Source organism: Eptatretus burgeri, chromosome 10, assembly GCF_056783735.1.
Source record: "Eptatretus burgeri isolate ZD-2024b chromosome 10, Ebu_testis_v1, whole genome shotgun sequence".
Taxonomy (NCBI): domain Eukaryota; kingdom Metazoa; phylum Chordata; class Myxini; order Myxiniformes; family Myxinidae; genus Eptatretus; species Eptatretus burgeri.
Window position 1 is genome coordinate 95408193 of NC_140970.1, and position 17233 is coordinate 95425425.

General features: G+C 37.7%; 1 protein-coding gene across 3 annotated transcripts in view; it reads left to right on the forward strand.

The window, feature by feature from the left end:
• LOC147019176 (calcium/calmodulin-dependent protein kinase type 1D-like) overlaps positions 1 to 3993 on the forward strand; it is a 64790-nt gene extending 60797 nt beyond the window's left edge. For 2 of the 3 annotated variants that reach the window (XM_085899509.1, XM_085899507.1), the window contains exons 10-11: positions 434 to 560; positions 3406 to 3993. In XM_085899509.1, coding sequence (XP_085755635.1) covers positions 434 to 560; positions 3406 to 3410 — 132 coding nt within the window. In that variant the 3' untranslated portion in view covers positions 3411 to 3993. The remainder of the gene's footprint in view (positions 1 to 433; positions 561 to 3405) is intronic. The other variant, XR_015062666.1, reaches the window with a different exon arrangement.
• The last annotated feature ends 13240 nt before the right edge of the window (positions 3994 to 17233 follow it).

Genomic DNA, 17233 nt, shown 5'->3' on the forward strand with positions numbered 1-17233 from the left:
TTATTGTTTGAACACTGGTGACCATATTTCAGGAATCCTCCCTTTGCAGCCAAGATTGCATAGGAAGGAGGCACGAATGCTTATTTTGAAAAGAAAAACAGATTTTTGTACGTTTGTTGGTTTCAAAAGTGATACATTTGAACGTGTCTCTTGGTTTCTTCTTTCAACTTTATATTTTACTGCCTGGAAGCTTTGATAGTTGCCAGCAAGTTGAGTTTAATTATTTGTAACTATGATTTCGCATTACAAACTTGTTTGCACAGATATGATTTTGCCGAACCAAAATCGACTCGATGTGAGGTTTTCATTGTAATCTTGTGCTGTAAATTGAACACATAAAGATGCCAAATTTGAGGCCCATACGGTGATCAAGTTGGTTCATGATGTGTACACAAATGTACGCAACTTCAAGACTTTCTTTCTTTTTAAACAGCGTGCATTCAATGCCACAGCTGTGATTAGACACATGAAGAAACTGCAACTGGGGTCCAGCCAGGATGGTGTGGGAGTGAGTCCTCCCCCAGGCAGCCCTGCCAAGAGTGAGTCTACAAACAAGCAGAGTGAGTTTGGGGTTAGTGAAGGAAGGGAGGGGGGGGATGCATGGTTAGAGGTGTGTGTGTGTGTGTGTGTGTGTGTGTGTGTGTGTGTGTGTGTGTGTGTGTGTGTGTGTGTGTGTGTGTGTGTGTGTGTGTGTGTGTGTGTGTGTGTGTGTGTGTGTGTGTGTGTGTGTGTGTGTGTAAGACTACGTCGACGGGTCTGATTAGCAACAACCATCACGCAAAGAGTTAATACCCAGATCACTGAAGTTACTAAATTCACACTGTGTTCAATAACAGTATGATTTCCCCCAAGGATCGCCCAAATACCAGCCTAATTTGGTGGTTTTGCTTGTGAGAGGGCAAAAGACGGGAACGGAATGATTTTTATTTTTTATGATTTATCGGGTCTGTTATGAGATAATACGGGGGTTGAGGAAGACAAAACATCATAAATACCAGAATGGACGAGGCAGTCAAAAAACACATGAATGGGGAAAAAGGGATAGGAACACAAAATATTTTTGTATGAAGTGAGGAAACCTGAAACCCCCTCTTGTGGTCATGAAAATACTGGATTCGAACCAGAACAAAGTGAAATGCAAGCGAGAGCTTGATGTAGGCCTGAGCTGGTCTGTCCATGATAATGGTACCATGCACACTGGTGTGGTACAGGACTGGAGATGAGAGGGGTGATGGTGGGGAGATGGCAGCCACAATTGCTCGAGCAGTCTGCATCAAAGGAGTGCCAAAGATGTCAGGTGACAAAGAAGAGAGACATCTGGTCTTTGTCTCGTGGATGTGCGAACGTGCCTTTTAAGCCCTTTGGACCCACCTTCCAGCACACGGCTCGTCCTGTAATTGGCCGTCCCGTTGCATGGGGTGACCCACCCGCAAAAACGTCCCACGTCCATTACAGGGCCCTCTGCATCTTGCTGTTCCAATGACTGCACGGTTCTCCATAAAGCCGCCATTTGGGGATTCCCCAATCCGTTACCATTTTCACTCACCTCAAGTCCTCCACCTGGTCTCATCTGGAGACAGGAGGTTGTACACAACATATCCTTACCCTATGCGGTTCTATTATGGAGTCACTGCCTCCTCAGTGCACATATTACATACGACTTAACTCCGACGTGTCCCAAACACAGGTGTAAATCTAAGCTACTTGAGCACAAAGACCAAGTTATTACTAAAACATTCTAGTTAAATATGCCTGGTGTTGGCTTAATGGATAGTGTGGTGGGCTTTGGATCCTCGGGTCCTGAGTTCAAATCCCACTCAGCTGTTGAATTGATACCAGGTGGGGTTAACTCAGCCTGTCATCCTTCTGAGGTCAGTAAAAAGAGTACCAATTGCTGGTCAGAGTGGTGACCCGTCCAGGATTGTGCCCAATAGCCAAGGAGACTGCTTCGGCAGCACCAATGCTCTGCACAGAGTATGGCCCCAATCTCCTCCTCCTAGTTATATATCATATGTGATATGCAATGATGTTATTAAATAAAGTGTGATTTTCATGATAAAGTGTGTTTGACCAGTTTAACGAATCTGCCTAAAAATAAATTGAATGAACTGTTCGATTCAGGTTTGGATTACATCGCCTTAAGTGTCTGTCATTTGTTAAGAACTCACCCTCTCTTTAACCGCAACGGAGTGTGTGCACGGTCTTTTTACCTCCACCACCGAAGATTGAGAGAGATTATGTTTTCACCACTGTTTGTCTGTCTTAGTCTGTCTGTCGGTGAACAGCATATCTCAAGGTTGTGGACGGATTTGGACGAAATTTGGTGGAGAGGTTGGGTGTTTGGCATGGACGAAATGATTAGATTTTGGTGAAGATCCGAATCCAGACAGTAGAATTTTTTAAGTGATTCTTCACCATTGAAAGATAGGGCTGAAACGAATATATAGCACTACCTCAAAAAGTTGTGGACGGATTATGACAAAACTAGGCGGTTGAGTTGGTTCGGTGACCAGAACAAGTCAATGAGATTTTTGTTTGGGTTCGGATCCATATCTGGCCGATCAGTGGCATACAAAATGTAAACTGTTTAGCCTGGCAGAGGTAGATTCGTTCTCCCGAGTGCTGTTCTAGTTTGTTTCTACACTCATTACGTGTTACCTGTGGACCCAGGTGTTACCAACGCTGGGTTGCCTCCAATATACAGCCGCTTGATAATTTTCGTCGTCACAAGCAAAACACTTTTTTTTGAATGAAATCTGTTATTGTTTTTCGATTTTTGCATTCAGCTAAACAAGTTTAACCGAAGCAGCTCAACAAATCAATCCTAAATATCCTGGTGTCATATGTGTGGTGCAGAAAAGTAAATTCAACAATGGTTAAAACGACATTGCATCGATTTTACACTGGGTCGAGGTCACTTACCCAAGATGGTTAAGTTAAAATCGGTAAACCCAATTTTTTTTTTTTAACCAGTGTTACAGTATACAAGAGGCACATTCTCGGGTGATACTGCTTTCATCCCATTTTGAAGTGCTCCTCTCTTGGGGGAAGCTTCTACAGAGAGTAATAGCATATTCCTAATGAGAGACACCTGAAACTTGCTCGTCATATATGTGTGAGCAATGGGTGACGTAATGCACATCGTGAGTGTCGAAGAAAGATGTTTGTACACGTACTCTCAACGGCGTGTAAAGGGTTACTCATCCATATCATTTATGGTTTTGCGGTGTAAATGGGAAAGTGGCTCGAACGGTTCATTCAAACCATTCTGACCCTGGATTAGTCAAGAATGGTTGAACAAGGTATATGCACAATTTATATAAATACGTGTTTTGAAAATGATGTGATGCAAGTCATGGCATAAATGGGGAAATGTGAGAAATACTTTTTGTGTTTCACCCACAGGTTGATGGGATGAATCGATTTCCTCATCCCAGCTGCACCCTTTACCCCCTCCCCGCACCACCCTTTCCATCTCTCCAAGCAATGATGCTAATGACTTGCAACGAGGTATTCGTCCTCCCCTCCTCAAGCTCTCTGTTTGCCTGCATGCTTACAAATAGAATTTCTTGGCATTGCAGTTTGAGAAGGGAGAGGTGGGGTTAGGGTCTTGCGAATCTCATAGCCATAAGGGAATCGTTATGATCACGGAACTGAACATGCTACTTTCACTGCATCGGAAAAACGATTCCCAGTTGGAAAGCTCAGAATTGCATATTTTTTGCACAGTGAGGAAGCTTTTGCACCATGAGACTTCCCATACCGTACCAGCCTGGCTGTCTGGCATGTTGCTCTAGTTCTTCGCTTCTCTACATCTATATGCACACTACCCAGCAGCATGATGATAAGGGCTCGAGAAGAACTGGCATGACCTCCCGACTGTCGGATTCTGACCCTTTATAAGCTCAGTACATGGGTTTTGTCTGCTTTTTGTTTTTCTTTTCATCCTTGTATTCATCCAAGTGGTTACAAATAAACATTTCCTCATTTTCACGTGTCCTACCTTGTGTATATTACTTGCTGAAGGGGAAGATTGTGGAGACGAGTACAATGAGGTGACTACAGTCATCGTCCTTTTGGACCATGTCACACAAAATTTGGTGCACAACTGAAAAGGCTGTAAGCACAATATGATTTATTGTGCATTTATTTTCAGGATTTGCTCATGCATAAAATTGAACTATGATATGGATCGTTTCAAAAATATTCTTGGGCCAAAAAGTTGACTGATGTGTCATTTGACGTAAGGCCTTAGTTATTTTATAACTTGGTTGACAGATCTGCCGACGGGATATTTGCCGAAATGAAATATAAATATAAAACACATTTTTAGCCTTTTATGTTTATAAATTTTCCGCCGAAGGTGCAAAAGTTTCAAAACCCGAAATGTAAACGTCGGCATTTATTTTCAAAATATAATTTCACGCCTCGCACCAAAATGCCGAGTCCCCTTTAACCAAACTGCGCAGTAGTCTTCGGTCATGGCGTCTGAGCAGTGGCCAGCGTGGTTCAGATTGACTGTGGTTTCTGGGGCGAAAGTGATTGTTAAGAAGTATGTCAGTGGTATAAATTTGAGTGACTGTATTGGTGATTTAATCACGCAACATCTTGACGACGAATATTCTGGCCGAACTATTGCATCAATTCAGTGCAGCAGCAGGGATGATTCGCACGCTACTCTCGATCGTGCCGATTTTGTTTCCATCGAAAGTTCTACACCGCTGTTCGTTTTGAAAGATTTCGGTGCCAAGTACGTCAAAGTTTCCCTGCGAGATGCTGATATTCAGTCTTCAACGAACCAGAAATCAGCCTTTGATGTGCTCATGGGGATGGGGAGACGGTACGATCAGATGCCCACTGTAAACTAAGCTGGTTATGGCTCTGATTGACCGTTTTAAGCGTGTTGACTCCGAGTAGACACCTTTTTTAAAATCATATCCAGCACTATGCACTGGTGTGCACGCACACATCTACGACTTGGACAGTAATTTTCTCAGCATTGTTTCTATTTGTTTGATGATCCAACAGGTTTCTATAAGAAAAACATGCCAGACTATATTGTAAAAACAAGTTTTAATCCTTCTTCATTGTTTTTCACATCAGATGATACAGTGAAGATGGGCATCCTGCATTTGAATGGTCTTCCATCTTCAATGTTTTCTTAGATCCTCCTGGTCCGGGATTTATATTTATTCCCCCCCCCCACCCCACCTACCCTTGTCTTTTCCACGGAACATCCGAAAAAAAATCATAAAAATATATAATTTCTAAAAATTGAAATTATATTTACCCTACATTTTAGCTGAAGAACTGTGTAAACCAAGTTATAAAATAACTAAGGCCTAGGCAGCAAAGTATATTCATATTCACATGGTTCTTGTTGATGCTGCTCTCAAGGCATCTTGACGTGAGCATTGTAGCTTCATGAATCGTGATGTGCGTTTCACACTGCCCACTTGTGGGGTTACAGGTCACACAATTTGTGGCACAGTGAACACTCAAGCAGGATTAGATTTTGGAACTTTCAGTAGTCATGCTTGCTTTTAGGAATGTCGGGCAAAAACAAACAATAGGAGCCAAATCTTTGTAAATCAAGATCCTAACAGTATGATTATTGTAGCATCAAGCATAACTACACGTCAAACTATTATTGGTCTTGTCCTAACAACAGAATGATTCATTTGAGTATGAGGCATCTGAAGGGGATGCGAGACTTGCAACATGTATGGGTTTGTCTGTGTTTGTTTCTCTGTATTTTCGATTTAACCCTTTGAACCCTGAACTCCTTGGACTTTCGGCTCCGCAAGCCTGGGCTCTCTGGAGAAACCTCCGCCTGCTCGGGTGTATCGAGGTTTGAATCGCGGCAAGTGAAACAGCCGCGAGGGTTCAAAGGGTTTAAAACGGTTTTCCTTGCAACCACTTGCTTGTCCAATTAACGCAAGATTTGAAACATAGGTGGGAATCCCCATGGAGAATATTTTAATAACTATGATGTCATAGGTCACATGGTACAACAGCCATGTTGGATTAAAGGGAAAAATTTGGACATCTTCTCCAAAACCGCTCAACGAAAAAAATTTGAAAATTGGCATATGTCAACACCCTATATACTCTATGGGAAGTTAACAATGATGCCATCGGTAAAGTGGTATTCCAGCCATAACTGCTTGAATCAAAATCCTTATCTCAAAAATCTAAAACTTCATATATCTGATCTATGATCCGATGTAAGTGAAATATTAAATTTATGATGTCATCGGTCGCGTGGTCTGGTGGCCGTATTGGATTGAAAATAAAAATGTGAAAAAAAAATCTTCTACAGAACAGCTCAACAGAGCAATGCAAAACTTCATACATCTGATCGACTAGCTCTCGGGAATGTAGTTTGAATTTTTTTTCCTTCATGTTCCCCTTCATTAAAGCAATTTAGCCTTCATCTGCACAAAAGTGGTCATTAAATATTCCAATAATCAATCAATAATTATTGATCAATAAATTAATTATTGATTATAATCAATAAAGCTGCAGATACTGGCAATGTATATGACATAGGGTGCATGGATGATTTGGGTGCATGGGCCATAATAGCAGTGGGCTATATTAGCATGTTCAGTTGACGTTTGCATTTTTGTTCGGAGTGAACGTGCGAGGCGAGATTATGCGCTCCACCAAGTGCCGTTCTTGTTTACCAAAGGAATTTATAACTGAGCAAAAAATGTGCTTTTGTACAAGTTCCCTTTCATACAAAATAGAGGCATTCTTATTCTTTTTGTCTTAGCCTGGAATTTACAAAAGACAAAGTAATGTATGTTTAGATGAAGATTGAGGGAAAGTACATGGGCCGTGCTGCATGCACATTGGGGTCAGCCCCTCACCCTCCAATAGTTGCAGCATTAGTTGCAGCATCTTTACTGGAGGGCAAGAACGCAGTTCCATTGTGGCCAAAAGGAACTGGTTGAAGTTCCAGAGTCGGCACTTTAAGTAGACAGTTAGCATGCCACTGGGACCTGTCCTGGAGCTGGAAAGTGAGCACAGCGGGGAGGATCAGAAAGGCTGGCGCTTGTCGCGTTGGTAGGTCTGCTTAGTCCTGACCCAGTCTGAGATATGTATGCCAGGCAGCTTCACTCAGACCTCTGTTGAACCACTGCTTTATGTGGTGCTGGTACTGGCAAATCCTGGTGTGAGCAGCAGTCGTGGGAGGGTGAGCTTTTGGTGGACGCAGCTAATCCAGCAGCAGTGGCAGCTCTCACCTCAACATTAGCAGCACTGGTAAGACCCCTGTGGTGTAAGGAGGGTGTGGAGGAGAGCTGACTGGATTGCTCAACCTTGGGCCAGGTGCACTCATCTGCCATTCTTATGGGTTTGATTAAACCGCTCGACCCCTACACCCCCTTTGGCCTGTGGGTGATCGGTAGCTGTGCAAATGTGCTTGATCCCCTGTCACTGAGGAAAGTGGAGAACTCCACATTGATTAACTGTGGCCCATTAACTGTTGTAATGATCAGAGGCAGCCCCCAATGGGAGAGTGTCCAGGATGTTGATTATGGTCTTCGAGGTGACTGAGCTCACCGGAAGAACTTCAGGCTACTTGGAATGGAGATCGTATTTCACCATCAAGTAGTGCTGTTGGTTGGATATGCCATGGATTTCTACACAGATGTCCACCTGCTGGTGCTTCCAGGATGGAGGTTATTAGTTGCAGGGGTGGTGGTGGAGCAGGCTGGCAAGTTTTCCTGGTGAGCAGGTGGGCTGCAATCCCTGACCATTACCTCAACATTGTGGTTGATATCAAGCCACCAGAAAAGGTCCCGGCACCGCTGCTTCAATCTGACGATACCCCGGTGTCCCTCACGTGCCATCGTCAGCATTCGTGCACCCAGAGTGCATGGTATTTCTGTGCAGTGACTGAGCAACACAGGTGTCATTCCAGCATGACATCTCCTTCTTGATCCTGGTAAATGGTGCTAGCTCCTCAGGCACCTGCATGGGCCAGCCACATGCCATGTCAGAGTGCAGAAGAGGGCATCTTCTGCTGATGCCTGCTGGAGTTTGAGGAGGGAAATTGCAGCCTGGATTGGGGTGTGCAGTAGCTGGATCGCGTCGTCCTCAATGTCCGCCAGCTGACGAGCAAGTTCGGGAGTGATGACAGCTCTGGAGAGCAGATCCGCTCCCACATGTCCCAACCTGGGGTGAAATAAAATCTGAAATTGTACTGTTACAGGCGATCCACCCATCTGTACATTCTGAGCAGTCTGTGTCCTGTGCCTGAGGTGGGCATCAAGACTGTAAGAGCCTGGTGATCTGTATGAAGTGTAAATAAGTACATGTGCCAGCATTTCATTTCCCAGATGCATACCTGTACCTCATGCTCCTCCATCTGAGTTTGTATTTGGTAGGGCTCAACATGCAATAGGCAAAAGTGAGATCCTGTTCTGAGGTTTGGAGAGGATGGCTTTCAACACAGGTGACCAAAGTGGGACTGGTGAGGTCTGATGAGTGTTGTGGTGCGTGCCAGGATTGGTGTTGTGTTGAGCTGGTGCCTCAGCTATCGCTTGGCCTCTTGGCAAGTCAGCAATCCAGACCCAGGGAGTTGCTTATTTTTTTAGCACCTGACGCAGGGTGATGTCATGGCTGAGTACTGCAGAAGGAAGTGGAGATGGTATGCTGTCATACCAAAAAAGGAGACGAGCTGTGCAGTGGATGTAGGCTCTGGAAGATATTGGATCACATCATTTGAGGATAAATGGGGCTTCTGAGGCATCCATGCAAATGAATGGGGAAAAGGGGGAAAACTCTGAATCAACCCCGGAAAAGTCTAAAACAGGAGATGGATTCCTCCCCCTCTCATACAAATGAATGGGGAAATCTTTCTGACTCGAGGCCCATCAGGTCAAAACAGGAAAATGATTTTCTCCACCCTCCCTCCCATACAAGCTCATGTTAAATTGAGACTGTCTCAAGGCCCAAAAAACCCAAAACAGGAGAATGATTTTCTCTTCCCCTCCCCCCCCCCCCCGACTCTGACTCAAGGCCCATTGAGCACATGTCAAACTGAGACTTACTGATTTCCTTTTATATTTTCATTCCACTCAGAGTGATCCAATGAATATTTGTCCATGTTCTTCTCGAGGTAATAAATTAATTTTTCCGATTATACATTCATCACCATCAAGTATATTCACAAATATTATTTTAGAAATTAGTTCTTGGTTTATGTGTCTTTGTTGAGCAGAAATAAAATGATAAACTTCTCTCAATGTTCTTGTTTGGCCACCTGCTGATCCACATATCATTTTGAGATTGTAGTAAATTATTTTTCCATTGTTCAATTGATAACCATCAAAGTTTTCAGTCCATTCAAGGATATAAATTTTTTTCTTGACATCCTTCAACTTATTTGTAATTAAATTTATCCGCTTATTTGTTTTATTTTCTTTTACCCCGGTTATTTCTTCAATAAGACTTATTTGATATTTCTCACATTCTTTGTTTCCCATTTAAATACCAAGGCTGATTACATCCCCACTCTTTGGTTTGGTTATTGCTTGGTTCTATCATTTATTAATCAGTAAAAAGACACCCCTTAACACTTATGCTTATAACCAAAAGGGATACTCTTGATTCCATTCTCTAAAATATATATTTTATTATCAAAAGCTCCTAATGCTTTCATATTTATCTGTTCTGTATATAATTGATGTTTATAACTTCTTATTGTATTCATTTTTCTGTACTTTTCCTTCTTTAAGGTTAAACAGTTGTAATAATGTTTAAAGTTTATTATTTCCTTGATTATATTTTTCTTTATTCCCTTTAGCTTCTTATCACACCTTTCAATGTTATTATTATCAATATACGTAAAAGCATAAGACTTTGATCTCAAACCTACAAATTCACTCATGACCTTTCCACCCAACTCATCCTTAAACTTACCAATAACCTTTTTATTCTTTAATGAAAACAACATACTATCAGACTTATAATTACTTGTATCATACATATCAATATTATCAATCATATCCTCATATAAATGTCTTAATTGTCTTAATTTCTTAATTAAGACATTAAGAAATTAATACACTTGTTTTAATTTCTAATATAAAACTATCTGTATCCATATATAACAATGACCCATTATCCTTATACTTTGATTTTAAATTATTATAGTAATAGTCATACATTAAAGACTTTGACAAGTCGAGAATTGATGTTCCTATATAAATAGGTTTATCCATTTCAATACTCTCTTTTTTCAAATGAATAGCACAAAAGTTCTCTGAAAACACCTCCGCACGTTCAAAACTTGGTCTATTAATTGACTTTGAAGCCTGTTTCCAAGATGTAGAAAGTCTTATGTTTTGTCGATTCCTAACTTTTTCCATAGTCTTTCCAAATACAGCATTATTCATGAATTTTTAAAAGTCCTCAAAAGCTGTTTTTGCTTCTGTTTTCCTTTTTGTATTAAAATCAATATATTTCTTTAACCAATGACTTTGTTTAAATTTCAAAATTCAATGCATTTTTCTCACTCTCAACCCAGCAGATAAATATTGTCTCAAGTTCCTTTGATGTAAAACATAACTTTCTTCATCATTTAATGTTGGAAGTCGTTTTTCTGGAGATTTACTTTTTATATTAAATGATTGTTGGTAATCACTTAACCATTCTTTTATTGGACTTTCTTTATCACGGGCATAAGGTAAGTCTTTATGTTTGTGATGAAGTTCTTCTGGATATTTTATATCAACCTCAAAATAATATCCAACTTCAACTTCATCTAATTATTTTTGAGAGGAGATAACAATGTCAAGTAAAACGTTTTCATAATGTTTTTCTTTAACCCATTTAAGTTTTGCATAAGGTAAAGATTGAGACATAGCCCACCCATACAAATTGTTAGCATCATAATACATCAGGTAAGAGTTGTCCTCATTCATTCTTCTTATAATCAGGAAGATATTTGTTATTTGCTTTAGCATATCTCTTGGAACATACTTGAGATATTCCTCCTCTTTTAGCCTTCTCTATCATTAAAAGCATATCTATATCACTGATTCATTCCAAATTTTGTTTTGTCATTTTTGACATAGAACTCCAAGACAAGCCCGGGGCTGTGTAATGGTGAACGGGGTCTAAGAATTTTTATTATGACAGACTGTTATAAAAGTTTCAAACACATCAACCAATAACAATACATCAGTTTTAAGATACAAAGCATGATATTCTTTATATTAAACTTCTCCCAAACCTTTTTAGCTTGTGAAAATCTCTCGGAAATATGAGTTTATTTAACTTTCCATAGAAACTTTCCCTTGAAGGAAGTTGTGTTTCTTTAAACTTCTCAAATGAATCCATATAGTCATACGGATATATTCCCTTTTGTGATAAGAGATCAATCTCTTCTTGATTTGAGAAATGTGATTTAAGATTTGGGAAGTTTTTAATATTTGATACGAAGTTAGATAATGGACTTGACATAAACTTGTATGTGTCAAGAAATCTGATATGGGTTATGGGGGATGTATGAATTGTTTTTGTGAATGAGATGTATTTTTCATCTGTGTTCGGAATGGCAGAAATATCTCCAGATGTCTTTGAAAGTTCATTTATAAATAGATGTGTGTCATAGTGAGTGTTGTGAAGAAAGATAGGAATAAAATTTGGAGGCTTGTAATTAAGATTACAACGGGAATGAGCTGGACCTCTATATTTACCAGTAAGATGACAGTGATTCCTAACCTTGACCTCTCCCTCAATTTTCTCCTCACAAATATGACAGATACTGTTCTTTCTAAATTCCTTTTTCTCTCCCTTTGTTAATGACATTGGTTTATAGGTTTTCACCATTATTTCTCTTAGTCTTGTACAGTCTTTTTCTAATCCTCTTACAAACTCCTCTGAGGCATCTTCTCCTCTATAAAGTACGATCTTGTTGTATTTATCACCAACAGATGATTTAATATAATAACAGAAACCACAAGGAGTATGTTTTTGATATTTATTTGTGTATGATTTATTTGGATTTGGAGAAACAGTATCTATCTTTTCAAGGATACTTTCAAAATCAGCATATATCACAAATGGATGTTTCATAGATTTGTTAAAATCTTTGAATGATATGTTTGAACCTGCTTTTGGTAAATTGATTACGGTTGATTTATGATTACTACAATATTTCGAATGTTGATTTTATCGTCCTTTTGTGTGAAAGGAGTTGAGACATCTCTTACAATGATACGTTTTACATTTTCTCTTATATAGTTGTGATTTCGTTAATCTTGAGAAATTTTTCGATGAAAGCATAATGTGATTTTTTTTTCCTTTGAAGTAAAGTAGAGAATGTCAATGTGTGTTTTATCATTTTTATAGTTGTTTGAAAATTTTAATATATGAACTTTTTTGTATCCGTTAATCCATATACATTAACAGATACATTATTAATTTTCTCAAATTTAGGAATATCTCTCAATGACATTAGAAACTTTAAATCTTTAACATTTAATGTATGCTCGTATTTCTTATAATGTTCAACCCTTTCAGGATTCCATTGTGGAGGATGTAAGTGAGCAAGAACAGCCCATAGAAAACATTTATTATCTTTGTTTTGAATATTAACAACTGCTTTCTTCAGTTTAATCTCTTTTGGTAAATCAATATAAGAAGAAGCTCGAAGAGGATCTGATTTTAAGATGTGTATATCTCAAAAGATTATTTTTGTAATAGTAAATCCACTACCTACTAGATAACTAGAGTGTTATCAACATCTTGTTCTTGTCTCTGGAGTTCATCGGAAACATCACATCTTACAAAATCTTGAAATTATGAGATAAAGTGGGGGTTTGTCCTCATATAGGGAGTAATTTATCACCTTCTCCAACCATATTCAATTTTACTCCCATATAAAACTTTAAAGTTTTCACTTCACTAAATGTGTTTTTAATTATAGTTTAAATAATTTGTTTAACCATATCAACAGCTTCAACGATTGAAGATGGTCCAGGGTCTTGAAAGCAAAACAATATTATTTTTATATGCCCTTTATATGCCCAGTGTTTTCAATAGAGAATTTAGCTTCCCTTTCTTCATTGTTATTGTGTTTGTGTGACTGAAGGTGTTTATTATAATTTTTTTTTAAAGAATATCATTATCACATCTATCACAATGTTTTTTGTTTCTTGGTCAAGTGGAGATATTTGTCTGAAAAGATTGAATGTGTGTTTGTTGGTTCGAAGGTGTTTTTTAAAATATTTATATTCGTTATTACAAACATCGCAGTGTGTTGTATTCACCATATTTATATAATAAAACTTTGCTTAAAATAAAATTTTCTTGATGAAAATTTAATTAATCGATGAATCTGTGCTGAAGACCATTTTATCCTCCAACTTTTTTCACTTATTAAATACAATGTATCAAGACACAAGAGACAAGTTTCAATCAATCTCTTCATTTGTAAGATATACTGAGAAATATGTCAAGGATGTAAAATTCAACAAAGATAAATATAACAACTATTGGATAAAAACAATTATGGTAAATAATATGAGTTCTTCAATTTCCTTCAGTGGAAGGGCTTTTAGTATATCTGGAAGAACATCAATTAAAGTATCTCTAACAAAAATTTCTCCTCTCCTTCTGGTAATATATTCAAAACTAGAAAAAGCAATGAAACAAGAAAAAGTATCAAAAAAGAAAAACCTTATGGATGAAGCTTAAGAAAGAAAAGATAAGACCATTTGTAATATGCAAGGAAAAATTTGTTATTTTTTCCAACAACCCTAAATATATAAATCCTGATGAAATAAAGGATGTTAATATATCAGGTGAAATGACATTTCATTCAATAGTAGTTAAGGATCATTTTAAAATTACCTTTTATATAAAAAATGTCGTTGTAGAATCTGTTAATGAAAAAAAGTACATAGATATCGATGGTAATGTTTCTTTCCACGAATTAAATACGAGTCATTATTCAACTGAAGATTTTGAAGATTATGAGAGTGACGACAATTATGATACCGAGAGTTTGTGTTCAAACAACAGTTGTGATACTGAGAGTTTGTGTTCAAACAATAGTCATGAAAGTAGTTTTATCGATGATTGTGAAAGTACCGAAGATTAATGTTGGTTTGAGTAAAGTTTTACTTTATAAATATGCTAGATTTTGAGCCTCTTGAATTCCCTGATTCTCCATATGAAAAATTTGAGAATTGTCCTGCGTGTGAAAGACGGGGATTACACACAGTCAAAAGCCTTTTAACAATGCATATTCTGTGATTATATTCTAAGTAATGATAATAAAAAATATAAAAAGGAAAATAATTATTTTAGATTTACACCAAAAATGAATTACTTTACAAGATTGATTAGAGAAATGAATTTAAAGTATGAGGGTGATAACACATCTTTCCTTACAATGGAAGAAACTGAACATATTAGAGAAATGTTCAAAGGATTGTTGTTATATATTATTCACGATTGTCATTTTCAGGGAAATATCAACACAAGATATTGTATAAATAAAATAATGGATTATCTTGAAATTAAACCCGAACTTAGGATAAAATATAGAGTTTCTAAAAAGGCCATTAAAAATTATATAACCTGTTTTCCAAATACATAAATTAATGATTTTTTTACCCATTTGGGAAAATAAGATTTAATTTAACAACTATAAAAATCTTACAAATTCATTAAGATGTCTCATAATTGGTTCAAGCAGCTGTGGAAAAACCTGCCTACTTTTGAAGATGCTCCTTACTCCCAACTTTTTAGATTATGATAATTTAATAGTTTTCAACCTAAGTATCAACTACTCTCACAAGGTTTTAATGCTGTTCTTCAAAAAGAAGATATAATCGGTTTATTTAAACTTCAAAACAAACTAAATGATGACAACATTGAAGATATCATAAAACTATTTTGTGATACACAGATGTATAAAAAGAAATCAAAACCGATAACTTGTATTCTGAGTGATAATACGGATGATATACCTTCTCCCCAAGATTTGGATAAATCAAAAAAGAACCTCGTTATCTTTGATTGTGTTAATGAGAGAAACCAAACGGTAATGGACAGCTACTACACAAGAGGGAGACATTCTTCTTGTAATTGTATTTATCTTCGTCAATCATACTTTCAACTCCCTTGTCGTTCCATAAGAAACAATGCTAATACTTTTATTTTATTCAAGTTAAATTCAATAGATATAAACAATTTTTGGAGAGATTATTGTTCTACATTATGTCGTAAAAAAGAATTTGGGAATTATATGAAGCACACCACTGAAAAATATAAATTATTGTTGTGAAACAAGATGAGATATTAAGGGATATATTTTTTTATTTTATAAACAATTACATAGATAAATGACAACTGTTATTATAAATCTTGTGGGTAAATCTGCTTCAGGTAAAAACTTTCATAAATCAAGGTTCTTGTGTAGTACAAATGAGAATATTGTAAATTTACTTCAAAAACACCCCGTGATATGCATTGTATCTACAACAACGAGAGCAATAAGACCTGGAGAAGGAGAAGGTGAAGATTATTACTATATTTCAGTAGAGGAACATATGCGATTGAGGAATGAAGGTCAAATATTTGAGGAGGTTTCTCTTGGTACAACAAAATATTCACATTGTAAGAGTGAGTTCAAGAAACTAAAATCTGGTGGTCTTTGGGATATTAGAAACTAATCCAGAAGGAATGAGACAAATTATTAAACATCTGAGTGGGGTTAAGATTTTATCATTCGGTTTTAATGTTTATGAGGAAACTCAATGCAAACGTATGAAAAGCAGAGATACAAGCATTAGTAAAGAAGAAATTACAACTCGTGTTAATGTTAATAAAGACTTTGATCAAATATTTAAAGAAAAGGATTTATTTGAACATATCTACTCCAATGAGGAAGAAAAGGAAAATTTCCCTGTTGATCTTTACAATTCATTAAATGATATTTTCCAATAAATAAATAGATGCGAAAGAAAGAGCAAGAAGATTTAAGGAGCATCAACGGTTGATTTCAAAAGTTGTAAAACAGCAGGAAGACATAAAGAAGAAACGCAGACAGAAACTAACGAGTGAAGAAGCATTTGAAAGAAAACAAGAGAAATTTTTTAAACCACTTTTAAAAACTTCCCAAGAAAAAATTGTCTGTTTCCACAGTTCCCACAATAGAATATACTCCGAAAAAACTTCAAATGTCAAAACATTTCAGTCAAATGATGGAGGAAGAATTAGAGCATATAGGAAAATTAGAATATGATGATGAAGGATTATTTCAACAACTGGAAGAGATAAATCAACCCCCTGATTATGTTGTGAATGCTCTTCAAAACAATGAATATTCAGCGGATTCAAAAACCAAAGCAGGACTCATTCCAACAGAACAACCAGCAATATTTCATCTTGTTCAAGAAAAGGTATTGATATTTAATGATGAATTATAGTTCTTGAGTTCTGCTCAACCTCCTGTTAAACTAACTCTGAGATTAATGTTTCTTCTCACAAAATATGGAAGACAAGGTTCAACTGTGAGTGATGAATCAAAGTATTTTGATCAACCGTTGGACATGGAAAATAATGATGATGGAGTATATATTGATCTGCTGGACTCTCTTAATTATAGGGTTAGTCTTTTTGGTAAAAGTAGGAAGAATGAGAAGGAGAAACACATTATGTGATATGCGCTCTGTCGAGTGCTGTTCAGTTCACTCTGAGCTCGATAACATCTGCGTCGAGGTGAAGGACCGTTCGAGATTTCCTGGGGTGATGAGCTCCTTCATGACATATCTGAGCACAATGCACCTGTGAAGGTTTTTCTCTGTAAGCTCAAATCCCACCGTGCACCTTACAACGTAGCCTGGTGTTGGCTTAACGGTTAAGGTGGCTGACTTAAATTCTTAGTCTTCAATTTGAGCCCCCTGTCGTGCTGATAAATAACACCAGGTGGGTTGATTCAACCCGTCATCCTTCAAGGTCGGCAAAATGAGTACTGTACCAGCTTACTGGAAACAGGGGGCACTGCATCAGCAGCACAGCTGTGCTCCCAGCACCGATGCAACCAGCAGCCGCAGGCTGTATACAAAATAATAGATAACCTCACAACGGGTACCAACACAGATTGTTAGTCCTGCTGGGTCTCTGTGCCAATGAGGAGATGCTGCTCATGGTTCGAGTTCAGGTTCCTCCTTCCAGTTTCGTTTGAACATTATTCATGGGTTTC